Source organism: Mus caroli, unplaced genomic scaffold (assembly GCF_978045245.1).
Source record: "Mus caroli unplaced genomic scaffold, Mus_caroli_1 scaffold_7, whole genome shotgun sequence".
NCBI classification, from domain to species: domain Eukaryota; kingdom Metazoa; phylum Chordata; class Mammalia; order Rodentia; family Muridae; genus Mus; species Mus caroli.
Genome location: NW_028227262.1, coordinates 134,327,055 through 134,349,966, shown reverse-complemented (window position 1 = coordinate 134,349,966; position 22,912 = coordinate 134,327,055). Strand labels below are relative to the sequence as shown.

Below are 22,912 nucleotides of genomic sequence, written 5' to 3'. Positions count from 1 at the left end.
GTTTCCCCTTAAATATACATATATATTTACCTAGAAAAATATGTTACTTATAAACCTTAGAATAATCAATATTTTGGTTTTCTGGTTATCTCCAAACTATGCTCAAGTGATTTTATTTCTGTTGAATGTTTTCAGAGTTCAAAAAAAAAATCATATACAAAAACTTGACAGATTTGTCTAGTAGTTCCCAAGGCTTTTCACCTTAAATTCATATTCACATTGACCTATTCAGCAGAATTATGTTTTTTGAGACTCATCACACCATGAGGTTAATGCCATGTGAGACAAGTGACACGCCTGAACTTTGCTCCTCTTTCAAAAATTTAGCTTACTTAAAATTGTGCAATAATAGTTGGAGTTGATATTTTCTATAAATATTTTAGAGAACAAAATGCACTCGGGTCTAGAAAATGTGCTTTCTCACACCTTTGCTAATACCAAAGGCGGAACTTGAATCTTTTCACAAATATTTTTATTTTCTGAAAATATTTACTGTTATTCCATTTTGAGCATATCGTATCCTAAGTCTCTCTAGCCTTACTAATATTAGATAACTGTTATGGAAGGCACACCCTTAATTCAAATCCAATGGGTTTTTGGAACGCAAACCCGATCTGGCTGCCTTCTCAAACTCTTACTCATTCAAAAAAAGGCTGGGTCTTTATTAAAGAAATGTTGTAAACAGCCCTTGGGTTTCCGTTCTAAATGAATTCTAGAGAAAAGCATATGAAGCTAGCTGGATCTTAAACTTCATGAGGATAACTGGCATTTACCTTTTCTACTCATCAATATAAGACCAGCAAGCCATTTTCAAATTAATAGTTTGTGTAATTGGACACAGTGCCTTATATTGATGGAAGTGTTTTACTTCATAACCTTTCATCTTTTGAACAGTGACAATGCTAAACCACAAGGGTGAGTGTCTCAGAGCAATTGTTTATTGAGATACAGTCCTAAGATATTGGAAATAAAAATGTCATACGATGTGTGCAGCTAGAATATAAACTGCCGGGGATTTCTACTTGGGTCTGTGGCTGAGGCACGCTTGAATGCTTGGGATTTTTTGGTTTTTGTTTGTTGGGGTTTTTTGGTTTGTTTGTTTGTTTTGTTTTATTTTTTGGTTTGGGAGATGGGGGTTAGTTTATTCAGTTGGTTTTGTTCTCCCATGTTTTATGTTTATCACAGCAATTGATACTACTTCACAAAGAATGCTGGACTAGGCAAGTGACTCTTACTTTTCATAACCACTTATATTGGATGATGACCATCTAGTGTCTAAATGGATATAGAATATACATACCTAAAAAGGCACATTTTAACTGGCTGCCCTGTGAGCTGCCTTTATTACTGCCTTAGCAGGGCAGAAGGTGTATGCATCTGTCTAGTCCTACTTTCATGAGCAAAGGTTCTAATACAGAGCTTTCTAGAATTTTTCTGTAGCCCCTGGTGATCACATATTACACTGGTTCATTTTGGGTGTTGAGATGAAGGAACACCATGAAGGAAAACCAGAAACATGGACAAAGTGAGCAAGCCCTATGAGGTTGTGAACCAGATGAGTGACTGTCTGAACTCTCTTCCAATCTTGAGACTTTAATTCTGTGACTGGAAAATGATTCTTTTGTTACTTGTCACCAAAATGAGACACCAAGTGTTGATTTAGTCGAAGATTTTATCTGGCTTTAGAACTTTGAAACTGTGTTAGAAATGACTGAACAGGTGACCAGGATATTATAAAGGTTTGAAGATCTATCAGGTTTCAGTGGCGTTCGTAAGAACTAGAACATTATTCCTGAATAAGTATGCCTTCTTTCTGTGATAGGTATATTAACTCGAAGATTCAAGTATGAAAGGATTAGGACATCTTTCCTCTAAGTCCTGAAAAATATGGAGTTGCCATCTTTGCAAGTGAAAATGATTTATTTTGATATCTGTTGTTTTCTTTTCCCACAATTTTGCTCATTGTTCATTAAAGATTGATTTCTTTTTGACAGAATAGAGATACTATGGGACACTGGAATGCATACTGTTCCAGAAGGAGGGTGACCTTGAATGAAGTGTTCATAAATAGTGTGTGGTCCTAAAGCAAATGACAACTCTAGACCTCTTTGTTTGCCCACAAGTCAAAATGAGTGCTTCATATTTTTCTATTTCTAAAATTCCTTTTAATACACATCATTATTGTTCTAAGATTATAAACAGTGTTTATTAGAATAGTTCAAGTATAACAACATATCATACAAACATGCATACACATACACACACATTCACACACATCACACACACATCACACACACACACACACACACACACATTTATAAGAGAGAGATCTCAAAGGGGGAAATATGAGGAAAGTAATTGCTTTTATTGTTTTGTTTCTTAAGATTTGCATAGGCACAGTTCAAGCTACATCATAATAATATCAACATTAAAGTTGACACTCATGGTTAATTTTATAGGTCACAATTGAAAGGGAGAATGTAAAGTATTTAAAATATCGAGTGGAGTTTTCCAGTGAGTTTTATGATAATAAAATAGTCGTGGAATTTATTTTTGTTATATCCTCATATTGAACCACATCATAAATTGCCTAAATTCACTGGTGTGTGCATTCTTAGCAATACTTAGTTTGACTTGTAATTATTTCATAATGTTTTTTTTAACACACGTGCACAAAAGGAAAAAATCCTCACCATGGGCAAATGTGCTTCACAATGCCAAAGCAGCGCTTGACAGAGGTGCTAGATCCCGAGATGGGAAGACAAATGTGTGTTGTTGGGAGCGGGTGCTGATACACTCTGCTTGTTTACCTTGGCCTCTGTGTCTGGCTGCCTTCTCAGAAAACTTGCTTGGAGCCAGACTGTAGCAGCCCTTTCTCTGTCTTTTCATAATTGATCAGGGGATGACTGCCTTCCCTGAGGGTTAAGACGTGGCAACTTTTTCTGTTTGCTCAGCATCTCAATGCAGTAGTTCAAACATTGTTCACACCAGCTGGCAGTGTAAAGCCATATGCACATCTTGTCAAAGCAACTGTTGTCATGGATACTAGAAACTCACTCAAAAGCCAGATCATTGATTCCAATCAAAATTGTACTTTTTTATCAGCTGAGAATCTTAATTATTATAGGAGAATATTGATCTAACTATGTTTTCAGACAATGGAAAAAACATTATCTTGTATTCTAAAACAGTGTCTAACAATGTCAGACAATGACTTAGTTTCATATATCAAAATTTTTCATTACTACCATTGATGGAACTCAGTTGTCAAAAAAAAACAATTTTAAATAGCAGCTCTCAAAAACTTTTCAAAAAATATTGGTTTAATACTGCTAACTCTTTAAATAATGTACATTGCATTTTGATTCCTACCACCAGTTTATATAAGTTCATATAGTCCTATTTTCCACTCTGTCCCATCTGTTGGAAAATAATTCTTAGGTTACTTTCTTATGTTAGGTTTTGGTTTTTCTGAATGTATAAGAAAATACAAAAATAAATGAAAACATCTTCTGTTTTGGTTGGTACTCTGTCATACACAGAAACAAACCTGATTGGCTGAGTGGTAATCTCTTTGTTCTCTGATTTGGCTAAGAATGCAAATGAAACCCACTCAATTTTATTTGGCATTAAAACTGCACTTTATTTTGTCAAAGGAGAGGGTTTTTTTCCCCTTGAATTGTAAGTACAAAGAAAAAGTGTTTTTAATCTTAGTGAAAATCCTTATTAATTCACTTTCAAGATAATATGATGTTGATTTGTCAAATTTAATTACAGCTTCCGGTAACACTTGAAGTCTATTGCTTTTGCTTCAAACTTGTTAGACGAAAATGCAGATTGAACGATAATTTGAAAGGGAGTGGGCATTTTAGGAACACTCAGAGACAAGTTCTCTGGAAATGAGGTTGTTGACACAGTTTATGATTTTCTCTTCTTGAAGCACTTTCAACAAATTAGATTTATGTCCTGCAGGACTACATGCATCTGTATGATTTTGAATAAATGTGTACACATACGTTTTATGTGGGGAGGGTTATATATAAAGAGAAAAAAAGAATAATCATGTCAAAAGGGTGAAAGTCCTCACTTCTATTAAGTAAAGAACATCTGGCAATCCATTTCATATTTTTAAAAGTATTTAGCTATATTCTCTCTTTTACTTTTAGGCTCTCCAGGCAGCAAGACAACTTCTGTTACAGCAGCAAACCAGTGGATTGAAATCTCCTAAGAGCAGTGAGAAGCAGAGGCCACTGCAGGTTGGTAAAGCATGCCTGTCCTTGAGATCTGTTTTTAATGATGCTCATAACAACAATGACAGATGTGCAAAACACATCATGTTTATATAAGTAATTTGTGCATTTGCACATATTGATCCTATTAGTTCTAAAGGAAAATTCCTGGGATTTTTGCAAAGAGGACTTTGCAAATAACTGTTATAGATTTCAAAAAGTTTCCTAGTTCATTCTTTACAAAATGTCAAGTAGGAATGTTACATATAGGCATAACATATTTTGTGTGAATTCCTTCCTGGACATTAATGGGATTTTGTTCTTTAATAGGTTATAATGTGAATATTAAAGCAAAGCCATGGTGAAATGGTATGGAAGGAGACAAATCAGTCTTAGGCAACCTTCTGCAGTAGTATCCAAGTAATAAATACAGAAATCCTCCCTGATTGAAAAAAAAAATCTGGGAGTTTGCCAAGGACCTGTTACTGTTGCTGCAGTTACAAAAACCCACTCTGGCGCTTGCTGTCCTTATTTACTGTGTGTGTCCTGTGAAACTGGTGGATGTATTCATGCAAAAGGAATTGGGTGTTTCATAAACAGAACCACTATGCTTATGTATAGTCTTCTTAACCAAGGTGTATAGAACGTTTCCCTAGGGAAAATGGTTTAAAGTATTTTTTCAAGTTGTCTAGTAAGTAGAGTGTAGAGTTGCACAGACATTCACGCAATGTTTCTCGGGGCTTTTGAAAAAATAAGCAATACTTTCTCCTAAATCATTTGATTTATATAAGTTTGTGTCTAATAAGGGAAGCTTTATTAGTTAGTTCAGTAGTTATTTTGTGTAGCATTGTTTTTTTAGAAAAAGTACTCTCTCTTCATGGCTTGTCTGTTTTCACATTTATGCGTATTCACAGAATTTAGAGCCCAAGTTTTACATAATGGTATTCTGAAGCTTAGCTTCTATTCAAGAAAATTATAGGCTACTGATCTACGTTTTAAAAAAATCTCTTGTTACCAAAAGTGAATAAATAAATAAATTCATAGACAGAGTTGAGATGGAAACACATTTTCTTTGTCACAAAGTCCTTTGCTACAGAAGGAGAAGGTCAGAGTAGGGGGAACTCAACAAAACTCCAGGGCCACATCTCTGCAAAGATTGGAAAAGCAAAAACTTCCAGCATTTAATATTCTTTTCAACATTTCACAATTGCATAGGAATTTGTCTTAATTAATGACGGGTCCTGATGAAGACTTTTCCTCATCAACAGCCATTTCCCTGCCCTAGTTATCACAGAAAATATAATACTACCATAGTTATCAGACTCCATGAAAGCCTCCTGGTCTTAACAGAACAGGGCAAGTTCATACAACAGAAGCCAAAGGAGATAGCAAGTCAAGCGCAGACCTTTAGTATGGCTTCAGGGTCGTTTCTCACTTTCCTTTTGGCATGGTAAAACTGATTTTGATGTTGGCAACATAAGTCAATGATTGAAGAAGGTTATTGTTATGGAAGTCAAACGATACTATGAACTAATGTATATTTTATATTTCTTCACAACATTGAGGATTTGCAGTTTCCCCTTCCTTCTTCAACGATCAGACAATGGATGCTTCTTTCTTGCTGGGTGTCAGGGTGTCTATGGAACATACGGCTTAGGGTTTTTGTTTTGTTTTGTTTTCCCCCTTTATTATATTGTTAAACTACAAGTCAATATTTGCAATTTCGATTAATTAAAATAAATATATTTTGTTTAAATTACGCATATCTACAATGTAATATTCGAGGCTTTGAATGAGAGTGTGTTCATCTGTCAACTGTTAAATAAATCAGTTTGAGCAGAAATACTCAATTTCCTTGGTTGAGCAGGAAAGATTGATAAAAAATTTTAAAAAGCATCGTAAATATTCTTTAGCATCTGCAGTTGCTAAACCTACTGGAGACTCACCTTTGTCACCTGTATTTTGTGTTTTGTGAGCATATTAGTCTTAACACTGCTCCAGTGTATAGATGATAAGACCATAGTGCATTAGTATCATACAGAGCTTAATGGGATCATGCTAAGTGTCATAGGAGTGAGAAGTCATTTTTATGAATGACAAATTAGAAATAATGTAGTCTTACATTTCCCCCAAAATATGCACTGTAATTAATACAATGTGAAACTGAAATTTTAATATTTCATGGTACTTGATAAGCTTAGCAGGTGTAGACATAAAAAGATTGTACTATAAGTTTAATCAAAACCTAGCTGTGTTCCACACTAGCTTATACATCTATTTTTAAACAGAGATATTAATCAATGCTTATCCTGGTCTCTGCAAATACTATTAACATGAATTGTATTTGTTTTTAAAACTGGAATATATTTGCTAGAATTTTTAATCATGTGATATGAAATTAATATTTTAAAGTGTCTTCATATGGTTCCCTCATAGTCTACTTTTCCTTCTAACAACTCAGAGCTTAGCAAAACTTTTTTCGTATAGTAGATATGTAATATATTTTAAATTTCTGAACATTAATTGAAACTGCTCAGCAGCACTTGCAAGGTGCATGTTTGATGCTCATAGGTAACAGCTTCCTGCCATGTCTGATGCCTTAAAAGACCAGAGCAGACACTTTATCTAGTTCTTTTTTTCCAAATTTGTTGTTCAAACAGATGTTTTATGAAGCTTACAATAATACACACATCTAATAATAATTCTGTAATGGCTCAAGTCACAGGGACATTACACCATTGCTTGTTTAACACTCACCCAAATCTGTAAGTCTTAAAAAGTGGGGAAAGATTTGAAGTACAGCAAATTAGTTTGTGTCAGAGCCACATTTATATCAGCTCTCTTCCATTCTCACTTTCCCATTTCTGTGTAAAGTATATGACACCTGTCAAGTCTTTGCCATGGCCTCAGTTTCCTTTATAAGTATCTAAATGAATATCTATATTTAAAATTTGTTTGCACATTCCATTCATTATGTGTTATACCAATTAAATAGGTCTAGGCATTAAATATATCTCTTACGGAGATACTGACTAAATAACTTAAAAACTGGGATGACATGGCAGCTGACATTCACCTAATCAGCACCACACATGATTTTTCTTTCCACTGTTACTATGTCCCACAAAACACTGTGGTCAAACAGCAGAAGATGGTCTGTTATTTATATGTGCTTTATTCGTTTTTACTGAGGACATTGTCTACATGGGACATTCGTACTGTGATCCATACTGAGGAAAACATAGCCAACTAAAGTATTCAATGGCTTGTTTTTCATGAAACTGATTTCTATGATAAGAGAAAGAAACACACACACACACATACACACCATGCATGTACGCACACGCACATTTCAAAAATCTGATATTTTATTTTTTTAAAAAAACACATTATCAACATCTAGCCTGTGACATTTCTACTTAATTTAATTTAGATCTGAAAACTGGCCACATTATTGTTCTTGTTACAATTAAACCACACAGACTTGTGGTTTTTCCATAGCTGTGCAGTCCAGAGACATAAATTTTAGGTAAATTGATTTGTGATCTCACATGAATAGTAGTATACAGCACAGCAATCAGCTCTTTCACTGCAGGTTCATATAGCATATAATATATTTGTTTTTGATAGGTGTTTAAATTATTAATTTTTTTATAATTATACTTTAAGATGAGCCAGAGTAGAATAATTGAAAGGAAAAGTAATGTCTTATTCTGACTCTTCCAAAATTTTATTATATAAATTCAAATAATTCTCTTGGCATCCTTATAGTAAAGATGCAAAACAAATTGGCTAAACCTAAACTGTAGTGATTGATGATATTTTTTATATTGAAGAAAGTGTTGGGCATATGAAGCTCTTGAGGTTTTTAAGCTGCTCATTTCAAGGCCCAAAGCATCTGTTTACGCAGATAGAGCTAGAAAATGCTTTGGAATCAAATACTCAAATCTCATGTGTTGGCAAATTATTGTTTCAGTAAGATACTGACAAACATCCAAAGACCTATGACTGGCAATAATACTATAAATTGTATGATCATTGCACAAAAATTATATTCCAGTGTAATTTAACATCCTTTACCCTTGTTCTTATCTATCTAATCAACAAATGGTCAAAAATTGACATCAACAGCAAAAAGGCATAAGGCCATCAATTACTCAGTAATTCTTGTTCTATATCAAGTTTCAAGACTAGAGTGGAAATATTATAATTAAAGTTAATAGTATACTCTGGACAAATACTAACTTCTGTTGGCTCAGAACTAGGCATGGCTAAGTATGCTTTAGAATGTGACAAAATTCTACCTACCCATAAATTAATAAAACAGGAAATTGAATATTTTAAGCTTTGGTTCCAGTTCTAAGAATTTGGCATACTTTTCCACATAAACACTATTATGTGAAATTTTCATATAGATTTCGGTAGAGAAGTATACTGTGATAAAGATAACATGAAAATAAACTTAAATAAGTTTGCTTTGCTACACTTTTCTCTCTGCACAACACGCAATAGCCAGATCCATTGCATCTTGGACATGAAATAAAAAAGTTTAATTTACACACAGTATGAACAATGTCTTCTGTTATCTTGATTTTTAATCTAGTACAAAACATTTCTTAAAGGTAGCATAAAGAGGCATATCTAAATTAAAACTGCACTTTAACTGGCATGATGAAACTGACCTCCTATGGAGATACACCTGGAATATCTAACCTATCACATCTCAGTGCATGTGTGCAGAAACAACTTCACCAAAGTCAGCTCACAGTATGGATGAAGAAGAGCAGTTTTCTGTCTTGATCTGTCTCGCATCTGTAGAAGTTTGCTCACTTGATCTTTCGGATCCTATTAACTCATCTTTCAAGTGGAAATTAAAATCTTGCAAAACTGTATACAATGAAAAGAATACTACACATCTTTTGTAGCATAAGTCCTTAGGTACTCAGTCAATAATTCATCACCATTAAAATAGACCCTAGAACCATGCTATCTAATCTACATCTGGGACATATTTACTAAAGTGCATATTTTTTTGCCATTCAGCCATAACTTTTCAGTATTTCTAATTATTATAATGAGCTACAAATTATTCGTGGTTAGAAAAAAACTAACGTGAATATTTAAGGATTGCTAAGAGATGTCCTCTGTTACAGATTACCCTGGTTGGTATACTTCTCATTCATGGAGGATAACTATAGTTAATGTTTTCTCTCCTACTAGACTGTCCTGTAACAGGAAGAGCAGTCTAGCTAATTGTTAATGTTGACAGTCATGTTTACTGTTGACTGGCAACTTGAGTAGATGTAGTAGAATCACCTAGCAGACAGGACATCAGGGATACCTTTGAGGAATTATTTAGATTCAGGTAGCCTCTGGGCCTGCTTGTGAGGAATTATAATGATTAGATTTATTAAATTGGGAAAACCAACCCTAAAAATAGGTGGTATCATACCCTGGGCACAGAATTAGATTGCAAATAAAGGAGAAAGGTATATAAGCACTGGTATTCATGTTCTCAGCTTCCCATATTCCCAACAAGATGGCTATCCTCCTCAACCACCTGTTGCCATGCTTGCTCTGCTATGATGGGCTAGGACCTCCAACTGTGACTCAAAACAAATGCTTCTTCCTTACTCTGTTTTTGTCAGAGTTCTTTATCACAGCAAGAGGAAAGTAATCAGCATAGATACCATGAATTTTCTGTTCAACTCTAATGCCTGAATTAGTCTCTGCATAAAAAAAATTCAATAACTATGGGGTAAAACCATTCCTGCAGAGGTGATTGTCATCTGTGAGATTGAAGTTGGACAAAGAGAAAGAACCCTTCATTCCTTCAGTATGGGTTCAATGGTTATCTAGTTGCCAGTCCTCAGGGACTTACAATGCAGTTAACATTATATTAAGACTCACATTCAAAATACTAGATTTTAAGCCAGAGTGGTACAAAATATTGAAAAGAGAAAATTGTTAAGTATTTGAAAAAGAAAATTGTCACCTTGATCAAGCTTGGGTTTACAAGATCTTTCCTTCCTGGATATAAAGAAAATAAAGGTTGGACTATTAGAGGTCTGTGGTTGAGTTTGCAAGATCTTGGTTCAATATCTAGTACAGCACACACACAAACACAAACACATGCATGCACATGTGTGCACACACACACAAACACATACACACAAAGTTGGCTTTAAAGAAAAGGAACTCAATAGCAAGACAAAGAAGGGCATTTTTAATGGAGCAAATTTTAATAAACATCATCAAAAATGTAGAAACAGAAAATGATGAAACCTGGTTATCTGAAGATATAGATAGTAATTTCTGGAGAGCATTGAGATGCCTTAAAAAAAAAGACTAGGTTAAAAGGCTTGCTTTACTTACTTATTGTGACTCTGCCAAATGCTTAACAAAAACCACAAAAGTGGGGCTGGAGAGAAGACTCAGAGATTGAGAATGAAACCATGTTTGTTTTTCAGCTTCCCCTCAGGTATTTCATAGCCACCATTAACTCCAGATCCAGCAGATCCAAAATCTTTTCTATAATATATACACAATAATAATAATAGTAGTAATAGTAATAACAATAACAATATAATGCAAAATAAATTCTAAATAAACAAGTAAAGTGGGGAGCTATGGTTGGTTCACAGCTTCAGAGAATTCAGCCCCATGTCCCTGGGCAGAGCATCATGGCCTCAGAAGTATGCTGTAAAGAAAATTTGTTTACACTATGTTTATCCAGAAAGTATATAACAGGAAGAGTGGGGGGATAATCAAGGAAAAGGAAGAGCAGAGGAGACCAGAACAAATCACCTTGGAACTTGAACTTTTAAGGAAAGTCAGGGAATGTGGAATTTTTTAAAGACAGGACTTGTCAAGTGTGTCAAAGTATGCCTACAAAAGCCAGAGCTTTTGTATTTAAAGACTGTTTAGTTAAATTAAATGTTGATGTTTTAATCTACCCTGTTTCTTTTAACCAATTGCAGTTAATTCTTAGCTTTGCAAGATTAATATGGGCAATAATGAATGGGAACATCATACTTTCAAACTAATGTTCCAGGAAAATAGAGAATTAATAAAATGCACTTCTCTCAATTTACTACAAAAGGAAATGTATGTAGTGTAAATTAAATGTGGAAGAAAATTACTTTCTCAGAGGTCAGGGTTTCTCCTTCCTTAACTACACAGATACTTGTATCTCTCAGTAATCTGTTAGGATTTTAAGTACATATTCCCTGGACTTCTCTACCTTAACTAAAGTGAAAGGAAGGACAGAATAAAACACTAATATTGTTATGGGACCTCTCCATAGGATTTAAGACTTAGGCTTTGAATTTTATCTTAAGATATTTGGTGGTGTTGTAAAAGCTCAACTGAATGACAGCATGGTGAACAGTGCATGTACATCTGAGTACATGATTAAAGACAAAAAGGAAAATTATTTAGAACTTCACTTGCATTTAAGGCTGCGTGTCCTCTGTGGAGTCTATTCTTATCTATCAGCCTGTGTTCTCCGTTGCACTTGACTTTCCTAAACACCAGCCTGCTAGTTCGCTTTCTCTGTTGTATTCTTTCTTCCTTTACCACGTGCTCATCATAAAATCTTCTCTGTTCCTTTGATCTCGTAGGAAGGAGGAAATTAATGATTAATTCTAACTTGAACCTAAAGGCTATTCTAGTCATAGTTTTATCCATGCATGATAAAACTGTGTTGATTCTTATAATCCAGTGTCCAGTGTTTCATTTTTATTTTATTTCACTTGAAAAAGGTTTCTTAACAATTTAAGTTATAGTTTTAGTATGAATGCAACATTGTCCTTGATTTTCTATGTGGCTTAAAAGAACCTAGAACCCAAATATGTATTATAGTACTAGAAATATTCCTAGACTAAAATTTATAGAGCTTACAGATCACTAGAATGGTATGATCATTTGATAAGCCCTTTAGGAATCCCTCTAAAACATCAAAATGAATATACATGCCATAATTTCTCAGGACAGTTTTATTAATGGCCAGTTCATCTAAGTGCATCTTTTGCTGTGATAATTATATTTGTTTTAATAATGCTGGATTTGAAAATATGAAACACATGGGTAATGAATTGTTTTTTCAAAATTATTTAAGTCACTCTAATGTGAAAGTAATATAAGCTCACGGAGAGAATGTAGCTTGAGTTTTAGGTTAAATTATTTTTGGACACTCAGGTGTTGTCCCCAAAAGCACTTAATATATTTTTGTGATTTGTGAGTTTTCTTCAAAAAGAATAAAAATGCTATCCTTTGATGAGATAATAAATAAGCCACTCATGAGAAATGATTACAGTAGACCCTTGATATTCTTGAGGTGTGTTTCCTGAGATCATCAGGAATTTGAAAAGTTAAGAAATTTTTATTTCAAAACTTTCTGGTGAAGGTGATCAGCCTTACGTCAAAATAGTGTTCTGTCTCAATGAAAATGCCATGGTTTTATGCAGAGTGTAACACAACTGATTTTCATAGAACTTTCCACACTGCTCATTTCACATACACATAAAAATCTGAAATTGTATGCCCGTCGTAGGCTTAACTGAATCATGGAGTCCATGCAGAGCAGCATTTGTGATAGCAACTTCAGGATAGTGTAAGATGTAGGCCATCTATGTAAGAGACTAGCAGACAAGACCATCCAGCCTCTAAGCATGGTAGGATATTTGATGGCTGGAGGACATAAGAATGAGACACAGGAACTTTGGAATCATAGGCAGATGATATAGGTCCTCAACAACTAGAAAAATTAAAGGCTCTTGTCTACTGGATTTTAAAAATGTAGCAACAATCAAGATTATCCAATGCAGACAAGTCAGTCCCCTGGACCTTCTTTGTTGATACGGTGTATAGATTTAAAGAGTCTTTAGTACCTTTCTCCCTTCTTAAATATACATATCAACTAGCTTTCATATATGACGTGAAGGTTCTTTGTAATTTTCCTGACTTGTCTTAAGGATACAGGAGAAGACAGTGGGTTAAGAGAGAAGAGACCTCACAGAAGGACAATATATGAGTGAAGCCTTTGTTCCCAGAACCACCAGTTACAGACCAGTTTTGCTTTAGGGTTTGTCTTTGAGAATTCAGTCCTCTCAGATAGAAAGCCTCTGTTTAGATCCAGAATTCAACTGAAAGTCCGCAATCACATTCAGCTGTGACTAATAGCAAGAAGGGTTTCTTTCTTTCTTCCTTTCTTCCTCCTTCCCTCCCTCCCTCCCTCTCTCTCTCTCTCTCTCTCTCTCTCTCTCTCTCTCTCTCTTTCTTTCTTTCTTTCTTTCTTAGGTTTTGTCATGTGGCCATGTCTATTCACATAGTTTTATTGCAATCCACATAGAACCTCTTTAGTAAGTGATTACACATTTGAATAACACAGGATTCCTTTGCACACTATATAAATTCTTACACTTAGGATGCTAACACATTGCTGTAAAAGCTGGCACCTTGACATCCTCTAGTCCTGGTGCTACTGCACATTCTTAAGTGACAAACCCAAGAACACCGTGAGCATTATGATGTGCTGACATGAGCAAAATTTGTTGTATCAGAGAGATTAAATTGAATTCTTAGATAGACTATATCCGCAAAAACATTATTTGAAAGAGCACAAATGAGACATTTTTGTGTACACTCTCTTCTTCATACAGATCAGTCATGGACTGAACTTTTAAAACATTAATTCATAATGAATCTGCACAGAACTGTAATTTGCTAAGCTAATTTTTATTAAGAGCTTTCCTTTTATTCATGGGCTCATAATTTTCACCATCAATAGCTGTGATAACTTACCTAAAGAACGTTAAAGAATGTTTATGACAATGGATTGAAAACCTAAAAAACTCTCTGAAAACTGTTTGGAAAACGTGTTCCAGCTCAGTGTCGATGGAGATGGGCGTAGGAGGAGGATAGGAAATCAAGATGTCTGAAAGTTTCCAGGAAATTCCTAAGTAGTTGCTGAGGCTGAGTGTCAGAAACGTGAACTTCATCTTTCTCTCTAATGGGAAAATGTTCCTCTGTACTAAAAATTGTTGAACTTGAATTCTAGTAATATACTGTGTCAGAAATATCATCTTTTGTTTATCTTTGGTTTTGTTTCATTTTGTCATGGAGCCCAGACTGGCTTTGTACTTGCTATATAGCCAACAACGATCTTGAATCCTGATTTTCCTTCTTCCCCCTCCCAGATGCAAGGCTGGCAGGCCTGTGCCACGATGCTTGGGTTTTGTGATACTAGATACTGAACCCAGGGTTCTGCCTATGCTAGCAAACACTCTACAGCCTGAGCTACCACCCAGTTATTGGATTGCTTTTTAACCAGACAAAAATATGCTGCTCTTCTGATGTCCCAGGTTGCCTCCTAATTTAACAGCAGTGTTCATGTTGCTGATTTCTTCTTTTTAAATGTGAGCTAAAGATAAAGAAGGCCTACTCGGCCTTCTTGAGATGCCACTCTCTAATATACTATTTTCAAAATCATATCTTCCAATATTATCAGCACCCTATTTATACTAGTTCAACATCTCACATGAAATTATCAGTGATGAACATATCCCATTATACTGGTAGATAAATAGATAGATAGATAGATAGTAGGTAGATAGACAGATAGATAGATAGATAGATAGTAGATAGATAGATAGATAGATAGATAGTAGATAGATAGTAGATTTTTAGATAGATAGATAGATAGATAGATAGATAGATAGATAGATAGATAGATAGATAGATAGATAGATAGATAGACAAATAAAGCATCCAACAGCTTCAGCTCATATCCTAGTGGAAATGCTGAATAAAAAACTCATTGCTTCAAAAATATGGTCTTCTTCTAGGTCCCAGTACCCTGTCCTTGTCTTTTCCTGTTTCATACTAGTAAAATAAGCTGAGACATCAAAGTGCCTCCAGTTCTTCAAACTTTGGTTCATGTCTCTATGCAACTTTTAAATATCCTGTTGGTAACTAGGCTATGATGTTATCTTCACCACACACACAAACACACACACACACACACACACACACACACCTTTTCTATTCTTGTTTGTGTACAACTGAATTATAGCTACTATAAACTCCTTAAGAACCAGGCTGCCTTAGTCACATTTCATTTTCCAATGCCTGCAATGTATGAATGTAGGTTTTGCATAAATATATAGTGTCTGTAGACATGTGCCTGTACATAAACCAGTCAAGTCCCTCTTTCTTTTAGGTTCCAATTGTATCTTTTCAACTCTCTACTGAAGCATCTCAACCCAGATTAACATGTTTCCAACTCAAATTATTTCTCTTTCCCTGTCATGCTCAGTGTTTCTATCAGCTTTTCCTGATCTTATCCTACAGGCTCTAACCATTAATCGCTTCTAATCTGATAGTGTCATATCCTCTGCTAGGATGACATGAAAATACTCCACTCTCATCTCTCAGCATAATAACCAGGTCATTTGATGAACCATCATAAACATGACACATGGCTTAATACTGTTTATTAAAACATGCTATTTATACATTTACAATATTTATATTTTACATGCTATATTCTTTTCAAGGTTCCATGAACTATATGAATATTAACATCTGTTTCACTTCCTTTCAATTCTCTACCAGCTTGGAAGAATTACCATTACTTAGATTACCATTGCCATTGCTTAGATTCCAAAGGTTTTCACATATTTTGTAGCCCTTTCTCCCCAGAATCTTCATTGGGTTACCTATCACATGTGTTCGTTTCCAGAATAGTATTTTCATCATTGCAAATATTATAATTACCATTACACAGTATTCCAAGTTGTATTACAGAAATTAGACATCTTTTTCAACTTGTCCCCAGATTCTATATCCCTGGAGGTCAGAGACTGGATTTTTTTTCCTGCTTATAATTTTACCAACACATTAGTCAATGTGTGGTGTATGCTAAATAAAACTAGAGTGCTTCAATTAAATTTTCTAAACTAGACCATCTTTTCTCTATCAGTATTAACTCAGGCTATCCCACTCCAATGAAGCAAGTACCAAAGTAAACTTATCAGCTTGCCATTTACGTAGAGCTTTGAAAATTGTCCACTGACCCTAATATGATGGACTCTGGCCACACTGCCCAGTTCTTCACAGGTCACTAATGGATTTTTTTCTCTTTGTTCCATTAGGCAAAATAACACCTCTAAGAATTTGTTTCCCTGACTAGAGTCAATATACTCATATGATAATTGATTCTTTCTTCTTAATGATTATGGCTTTTGAGTTTCATGTAACCTAAATATTTTGTTTACAGGAAGCCTTTACTTCTTATTCTTTAGTGCAGTACACTGCTTCATCTGTACTGCCTTGGTTTCCAGCCTCACTAAGTACCAAGGAAACCTCTATATGATATTAAAAACAGGAAGTGTACTTAATTAAATAACATTGGAATTGTACCGAGTGGCATGTGACACATCAAGATTTCTCAAATGTTAGCAACTTGTATCTTCTCCCAATATGATTTGCCATTCTAAAATCTATGGTTTAATCATATTAACTTTTTAATCAATGATTTTCAGTATTTCAACTGAAGAAGTATCTACATTGGCTATGAAGGTGTCAGATGCTCTAGCTAAGAATACAGTCTACAGTGAAGCTGCCATATAGGCAGTGCACAGCTGGCTCAGTCCGGAGCTGATTAGCACAGATTCTTGAGAATGGCAGGAGGCCAAGATTTAAGCCCTGCACTCTATTCCATGTGGCTTCTGCCTTCGTGGTCACAAGAAGAGTGTCTCTCTGCCCATCATCATGCCACAGTCCAGGTATGGGGACTAAGAAGATGAATGAGAAGAGATGAAACACAGAGCCAGATAGATGACTGCCCCCTTTCACTGAACAACTTTCACAGAAGACGCTGGCCTGAGCCACTCCCTGCGAACACTGTAGCAGTCTATGGAGCCAATTATCTTTACAGAGTCACTTTGTCACAATAAACCTAGCTGGAGTTCTTAAAGAAGAGTTAGAAAGGCAAAAATAGATTATGGGATAGACACCCTGCAATTTATGTACTGTTTACCAAACCAGCTAGTATTCCTTTAACAGGCCCCTGAGCTATGTGAAGAAAAAAATGTATAGGGTGAGATAGTTTAGTGAAAAGGGAGTTTATTGTTTTGATTAAGATTTCAACAACAGCACACAGGTACTGATGTGATTGAAATTCAGTGGGTCTTAGGGTTTGTGTGTGTGTGTGTGTGTGTGTGTGTGTGTGTGTGTGTGTGTGTGTGTGTGTTAATAGCTTTAACCACAATTTATAAACAATTACATACTCAGTGTGTGGTCATAGCCTGATGGACCCTCCCTCTAGAAATACCTCCTGAATGTGTGCATGCTAGTGAGGCATCCTGGTAGAGTGTAAATGAGACAAACACTAGGTGAAGCTTTTGCAAAATTTGCAAGCATAAATATAAGTGTATTTCAAGGGCAATTGGTTTAAACAGTCATGGGACCTGAACTTGGAACAAGGAATGACAGAAAACCTTTTCATTGTTTAGTATCCATATTAAATATCACGAGAAAACTCAAAGTCTTAACATTTCCCCAACTATCCAAATGATGAGGCACATTCTCTAGATGTTCTCTCTTGCCCAGGACAATGTGTATTGTAGACAATTATAGGAGGAAAAGAGAAATTCGTGAAGTATACAAATGAAGACTCAGGCCTGTGCCTCTGCCCCCGCCCCCGAAAGCCTGGCTTCCTAGGAAGCTCCAGGTTTGAGCTTTGTACCTCTTATCTGTTCACTTCATTCCCACACCAACCACAAGCTGATTGACACTCTTCCTATTTCCCTCTAGAAACCTAAGAGCCAGAACACTGATGGAAATTTCCCAAGTTCCCATGATCCAGTTTCAGTTGTATGATTCCACAACCTCATTGTCCTAAGAGCCTTTTCAGGAGGATATCTGTAATGAAAACTATCCTGTGTCAGATGAAACCCTGGCTGATGGAGCAGTCATTTGTGTCCTGGACCCTCATGAAGATCTATGACATCAGGGAGACAAAGAGTTGGCCACTTTCCATAATATTTATTGCATGCTTTTGGGCAATTATTGAGACTGAAATAAAATACACTTAGTCTATCTTTTTCATTATAGTCATGGATTATGTCCTGGAAATACAGAGGGATGACAGACTCTGTATCCAATTGGGAAAACATCCTAAACGAACATATTCATGCATGCACTTAATAAGTGTTGATCAAGTCAACCTTTATCTCTTCATTCATTTCCTCTGAAAAAAAAAATGTTCCTCCCCACCCCACACCTGCTGACTTCCTCCTTCCTTCTGTACTTCTCTATTTTTGTTGCCTCTTTGTCGTATCTCTCTAGTCCTTTCTAATTGCACAGGAAAAAACACAAATAATAATCATTTCATTCCTTAATTTTCTTTCAGGCACCATTTTATGACATCTTTTAAAAATACTAGAACATCAAACTCAATCCATGAAATAAAAAATATACAAATATACATAACCACAAGACTCTTGCATATTTTCTGATTATAATGCCATTAGTCTTAGGGAACAACAGGACATGTTGAAAGCAAGGTGCACTATATTCAAGTTTCTCATGGAGCATTCAGAGAAGATTGCTCAATTCTGGGATGTTCCCTCCCATCACTACAGGGTCAAAATGCATTAATTCATGCCATAGTAGGACAAATTTTTAAAATAAGTACTTTTTCCAAAGTGAATTGATAGTGATGTATTTGAAGTGATTAAATAAGAAACAGTGATTTAAATGAATCCATGCAGTTATTTACTATTCTAGTATTCCCATTCAATAAATTCAACACTACTGGACTAAAGCTTATTAGCTCTCTCTCTGTCTCTCTCTGTCTCTCTGTCTCTCTCTCTCTCTCTCTCTCTCTCTCTCTCTCTCTCATACACACAAACACACACATACACAACCTTCACTTCTTTTGTTTGTTTTTACCAAAATACATTTATTTAATGAAATCAAGGTTCAGGAGTAATGTATAAATAAATTAGAAAGTCTACTCTGTAGATATGATAAAGAAATGATTATCTTGCTCTTGCTCTAATAAAAAAAACACCAGACAAAAAGAAAACATCATAACAGTGTACTGAACAATTTATGGCAGTTCCTTGTATCCAAATTACATTTCCATTAGCCTATTAAAAAACAAAAATGTGACTAAATACCCCTGTGTGTAAGACACTTTGCTAAGAAGACACCAGGTACCAAGAGAATTCAAAGATGTTCTTCTCCTCAGGGAGTTGACACTCTGGCTAGATAAAATTCAGGATAATAACTATTCTTTTAAGCCACTTTAAACAAAAATTAAGGTTTAAGGTATTCAAAAATCTTCTTGACAGTTATGGCTTTTAAAAAGTGTTCTGTGGAGTAAATTGGGTTCCTCATCTCTGTGTTTAGTGAGTCAGCCGTCACTTACAGACTGAACAGAGTAAAGTTCTGTCTCCTGCTGCTTCCTCTGTGGCTTTCTAAAATTCCTTTGGACTGAATTTCAGAGTTATTGGAGTGATCAAACAAATTTGAGGAAAGCAAAGCCTGTGAAAGACATGGTGAAAGTGGTCAATCACCAAAGTTCTCTAGCCAGGTAGAGGAGGAGAGGAGACAAAAGAGTGGAAATGTACTTTAATGATATCTTCACATTAAAGACATTAACTCCTCTGTTTTAGTATAAGAAAAATCAAAACACTTGGCTAGACCCTAATAATGGTTAAGAGTTGGTGTAGTTTTTGAAGAATATTCACAACTCTTACAAGTTTTGTATTTAAAAGCTTTCTTTCATTTTAAGATGTATTTGTTTATTTATTTGTGTGTGTGTGTGTGTGTGTGTGTGTGCCCATGCGTGATCACGTGCACATGCTTGCATATTCAGGTGCCAGGAGTAGCCAGCAGGGTTATCAGACCCCTGTGTCTGGAGTTACAAGCATTTGTGAGGCACATAGTATGTATGCCATGTGAACTTGAGACCTGTGGAAGAGCAGGAGGTACTCTTAATTGCTGAGACATCTCTGTTGCCCCCGTAAGTTGTTTTAATCTTGCAAATTAACTGATTATTTTAATCTCAAAGAATTGTGGTTTTGCTAATTTAAGCCAAAAAGAAACTATAAAGAATTGAATTTTATTCGGTGGATTGTATATATCATCCCTACATTCAAAATGGACGGCCTAAGCTATGGAATCCGTACCTGACAAACTGAAGGATATTGTGATTCCATATCCAGAAAGAGGGGAGATGGATGAAAACCTGCAATTCCCCTCAAATTCAGGTTCTACCCATCCTTCCAGTAGGGAACCATTCTTTTACACAGATTTGCTTGGATGTGTGTGTGCTGTCTATGACATCTTGGCAGTCTACAAATGAGTATGATTTTATGTTTTACAGCTGTGTTAAATTATGTAATTCATTTATAGGCAGTCACTTACTGCAGGACCATAGGGGAGCTTGATTGTTCCTCAGTCAGTTGACATTGTTCCTCTAATGCCATACAGTGAAGGCAAGTGTACAGATGCTGTAATAGCAGAGCAGCCTTGTGCTTAGGTCGAAACTCCAGAGCTTATTGACTGCATGATGCATTTCCTTTTCCTGTCAATCACGAACATTTGTCTCAGTATCTAATTCTAAAAAGTTATTATCTGTATGCTTTATTTTTAGCAAAATAAGATGCTGTCTCTACTGTATTAAAAAACTTTGAGCATTTTACATGTCAAAAGTTTTAACTATACTAATGACCTAGCTTTTTCCTTACCATTTAGAACACAAACTCTCAAATTCAGATATCTCAGTCTCATTTCTTCAGGCCAAAGCACTCTGTTGCTAAATGAAATTTGTTGTTAGTGTATAGTTCACAGTACACCATCACCCATTTGAATATAGTTTTAGCCCATTATGTTCCCCATGCCCCATGACACACCAGCTTATCTGTTTAGAGTGTTTCTCTGTGTGCTCAATTATATAGGTAAGGATTTTAATGAAGAAAAATAAAATAAGGAATATTTAGAAATATAATTATATAGAGGTCAGAACTGTGAAAATTGCTTTTCTCACAATCACTATAACAGCTTTATTGCCTAAATTATATAGTAATAAAAATTATTTTTATACTCCTAGAGTAAGTATCCTTGATTCTTGCTAAGAAATTGCAATATTTTCTCTAACGAGAAATCGACTCTTATAAATGTCGTGTGATTTACTGAACACTGTTTTTTTTTACACCATCTGCAGCTACATTTTAGTTACTGTGACAAGGAAAAATAGGAAAAACAAACAAACAAACCTCTGTGCTGTTTATTTAAGGCCTATTGTTAATTCAGTCAACATCTGTGAGTCACAGGGAAGGAAATAGGGTGTTGACTTGGGTACCCAAGTCTTTCCTGTAGGGGTAAGTGGGAACTCTCTCAACAGTGTCCTATTCTCTGGTGGCAGTTTCTAAACAGCCATGAGAGTACACCGAAAGCATCAGCATCTATGAATTTGTTTAGTAGTTGTTATAATCTTATATGAGCTCTTATCAAAGTAAAACATGAGAAATCAACAGTTTAATAGTCACCTCTTCAGAGGTTAATAGAACATAAACAGACTTGCTTTGTTTCTCCAGCTCATTACTAAGCATGTTCTCATTCATATTTCAGGAACTAAATAACTTCCTTAGAAAGCTCTACCTTCATATCCTATTCATGACAGAAGATTAAAGGGAGGCAGTTTTGTTGACAGATTACATGGGTATCTTATAGTCCACAGCAAGAGTCCAGCTCAGTGATTTAAACAAATGCACAGCAGCGATAAACTGATTCTCTTTTGATGGTTCATAGTGTATATTTGAATACCCAGGAAAACAAACTGGATCCTTAATGTGATTAAACTTGTGCTTATTAAATTTTGAAATATGTATGTTAAAGTGTTCATGGTATCTCTTTTTCAAGTAAACTTATTCAGGAACTGCTGCAATGGCCCGTGTTACAGGTGATTTGCCTGATGTTCTGAAGGTTTTATTCTCCTTGTTCTCAGTAATCTATTTGCTGTGGATTCTCCAGTTACAACCCCAACCAAATCTTTCAAATTCATTTTTATTGTTCTCTAAATTTTTTCCATGAATAAAACACATCCTATTTGGAGGAAAAGAAAACAATCTCTAAATATGCAAAATTGATAGCCCTGTGTGGTTATTCTTAGTTCATATTAACCAAATGAACAGTAGCCATGACTTCTGCACTCTTTCTTACTACTGTTTCAAAGCCAGTAAACATTAAAAAAAATGAGATATCTTCAAACATCAAATGAATGCAGTGCTGTCGGGAGCACCCACATACCCATTCAGGTTACTGAGATGTGATCCGTCCTGCAGCTGCCTCAAATTAAGAACAGGTGTAGAAGACAGATTATGCAAATACTCATATTAATGTAATTGTCAAATTGGTGTGTTTACCATTGTGCTTTTAAAGAGTAGACTGTATTCCTATTTTAGATGTAAATTAGCTTCCTTCTTGAGAGCAGCTATTGGGGAATGGAAGTTAGTCCTGATTTAGAAAAGTGTAATTTCTAGTGAACTATTTAGCACAGATCCAGTATTTGACCCTTTCCCCTCTCTGACCTTTTCCCTCTCATATACTATAAACAACAATGCTAGGTACTTTCTGTCCTATGCTTAGTCACAGTGTGTGAGCTTGAG

At 35.4% G+C, this 22,912-nt stretch overlaps 1 protein-coding gene across 6 annotated transcripts in view; it reads left to right on the top strand.

The window, feature by feature from the left end:
• The window catches only part of Foxp2 (forkhead box P2), a 543,295-nt gene that overhangs the window by 389,529 nt on the left and 130,854 nt on the right, over window positions 1–22,912 (top strand). For all 6 annotated transcript variants that reach the window (XM_085840817.1, XM_085840813.1, XM_085840818.1 and 3 more), the window contains one exon: window positions 4,167–4,256. In XM_085840817.1, coding sequence (XP_085696943.1) covers window positions 4,167–4,256 — 90 coding nt within the window. The remainder of the gene's footprint in view (window positions 1–4,166; window positions 4,257–22,912) is intronic.